The sequence below is a fragment of the Tupaia chinensis genome, unplaced genomic scaffold (genome assembly GCF_000334495.1).
Source record: "Tupaia chinensis unplaced genomic scaffold, TupChi_1.0 Scaffold149964_2, whole genome shotgun sequence".
Classification (NCBI taxonomy): Eukaryota; Metazoa; Chordata; class Mammalia; order Scandentia; family Tupaiidae; genus Tupaia; species Tupaia belangeri.
The window spans coordinates 394,992-396,160 of record NW_006209806.1 but is presented as its reverse complement, the minus strand read 5'-3'; the positions used below and the strand labels follow the sequence as shown (position 1 = coordinate 396,160).

The 1,169-nt window shown below is 71.7% G+C and overlaps 1 protein-coding gene across 1 annotated transcript in view; it reads left to right on the top strand.

Annotated features, from left to right (window-relative positions):
• Window positions 1-1,163, top strand: part of LINGO3 (leucine rich repeat and Ig domain containing 3) — a gene marked incomplete at its 5' end in the record, with an annotated part of 2,385 nt that extends 1,222 nt beyond the window's left edge. Inside the window, one exon of the mRNA XM_027769588.1 lies at window positions 12-1,163. Coding sequence (XP_027625389.1) covers window positions 12-263 — 252 coding nt within the window. The remainder of the gene's footprint in view (window positions 1-11) is intronic.
• Between the last annotated feature and the right edge of the window lie 6 nt (window positions 1,164-1,169).

Below are 1,169 nucleotides of genomic sequence, written 5' to 3'. Positions count from 1 at the left end.
CCCGGGGCGGGGCGCGCAACGAGACGCAGGCGGCCGCGCGCTTCCCGCTGGACCTGACCACCATCCTGGTGTCCACCGCCATGGGCTGCATCACCTTCCTGGGCGTCGTCCTCTTCTGCTTCCTGCTGCTGTTCGTGTGGAGCCGCGGGCGCGGGCAGCACAAGAACAACTTCTCGGTGGAGTACTCCTTCCGCAAGGTGGACGGCTCTGCGGCCGCGGCCGGCCAGGGCGGCGCGCGCAAGTTCAACATGAAGATGATCTGAGGCTGGCCACGCCCCTGCCACGCCCCCGGCCACGCCCCGAGGGCCGGCCACGCCCCGAGGGCCGGCCACGCGCGCTGCCAGGACTTCCCGTCTCTGTAGACGCCCGGCTGGTTCCACCACGAAGCATCTTCTGCAGTTTCTCGAGTTTTCTAAAGGTCTCAACCCGCCTTCCCGCCCTGCCAGGGCCGCCCGCTGGGGGTGGGCTCCCTTCCACCCACCCCGTGTCCTCGGCCCCGGGAGGCACACCACTGTCCCTCCAGCTCACACGGGAGGGGTGTGGTCTACACTGGGTCCCCCGACGGGCACCCAAGCCCTGAGGGCGGCCCACCTGCTCACCCGGAGAACACCTGATGCACACAGGCATGCAGACAGCCCCGAGCTGGCACCCTGGCACCCAGGTGACACCAGAACACAGTCTGGGCGCCGGAGCTCGGCGCAGGCCCCTGGGGCTCTCGGCACCCCCGGCACCCGGCAGCCCCGGCTCGGGCTGAGGTTCTCCACCGCAGGTCAGGCCATCCCGAGGGCCCAGCAAGCCCGGGGCCTGGTCACGGTCCCCTGCTCTGCCCCTGTCTGCCACTCCAGGACCCACGCCCAGCGGGGCCGCCCACCAGGAGAAGCCATGTCCAGGGCCTGCTACCCCTCGCCGCAGTGCCCAGGGTGCGGGAGGCAGCGGCCTCTGGGGAGTCCCTCGAAACAGCCGGCAGGAGGGGTCTCCGGCCCGAGCACAGGGGCCCCTGTGCCGGCCTCAGCGAGGGCAGGGCTTGCCCTGGGATCCAGCAGCCCAGGTGTGTGGGGCCGCACCCCACACCTGCCAGGCGGGTCAGGAACGCGGGGAGCCAGGCGGCCGCCAGCGTAGGGCAGGGGCCTTGAGGACTTCGTAGGGCTCCCAGCCAGCTCGCTGGTGCC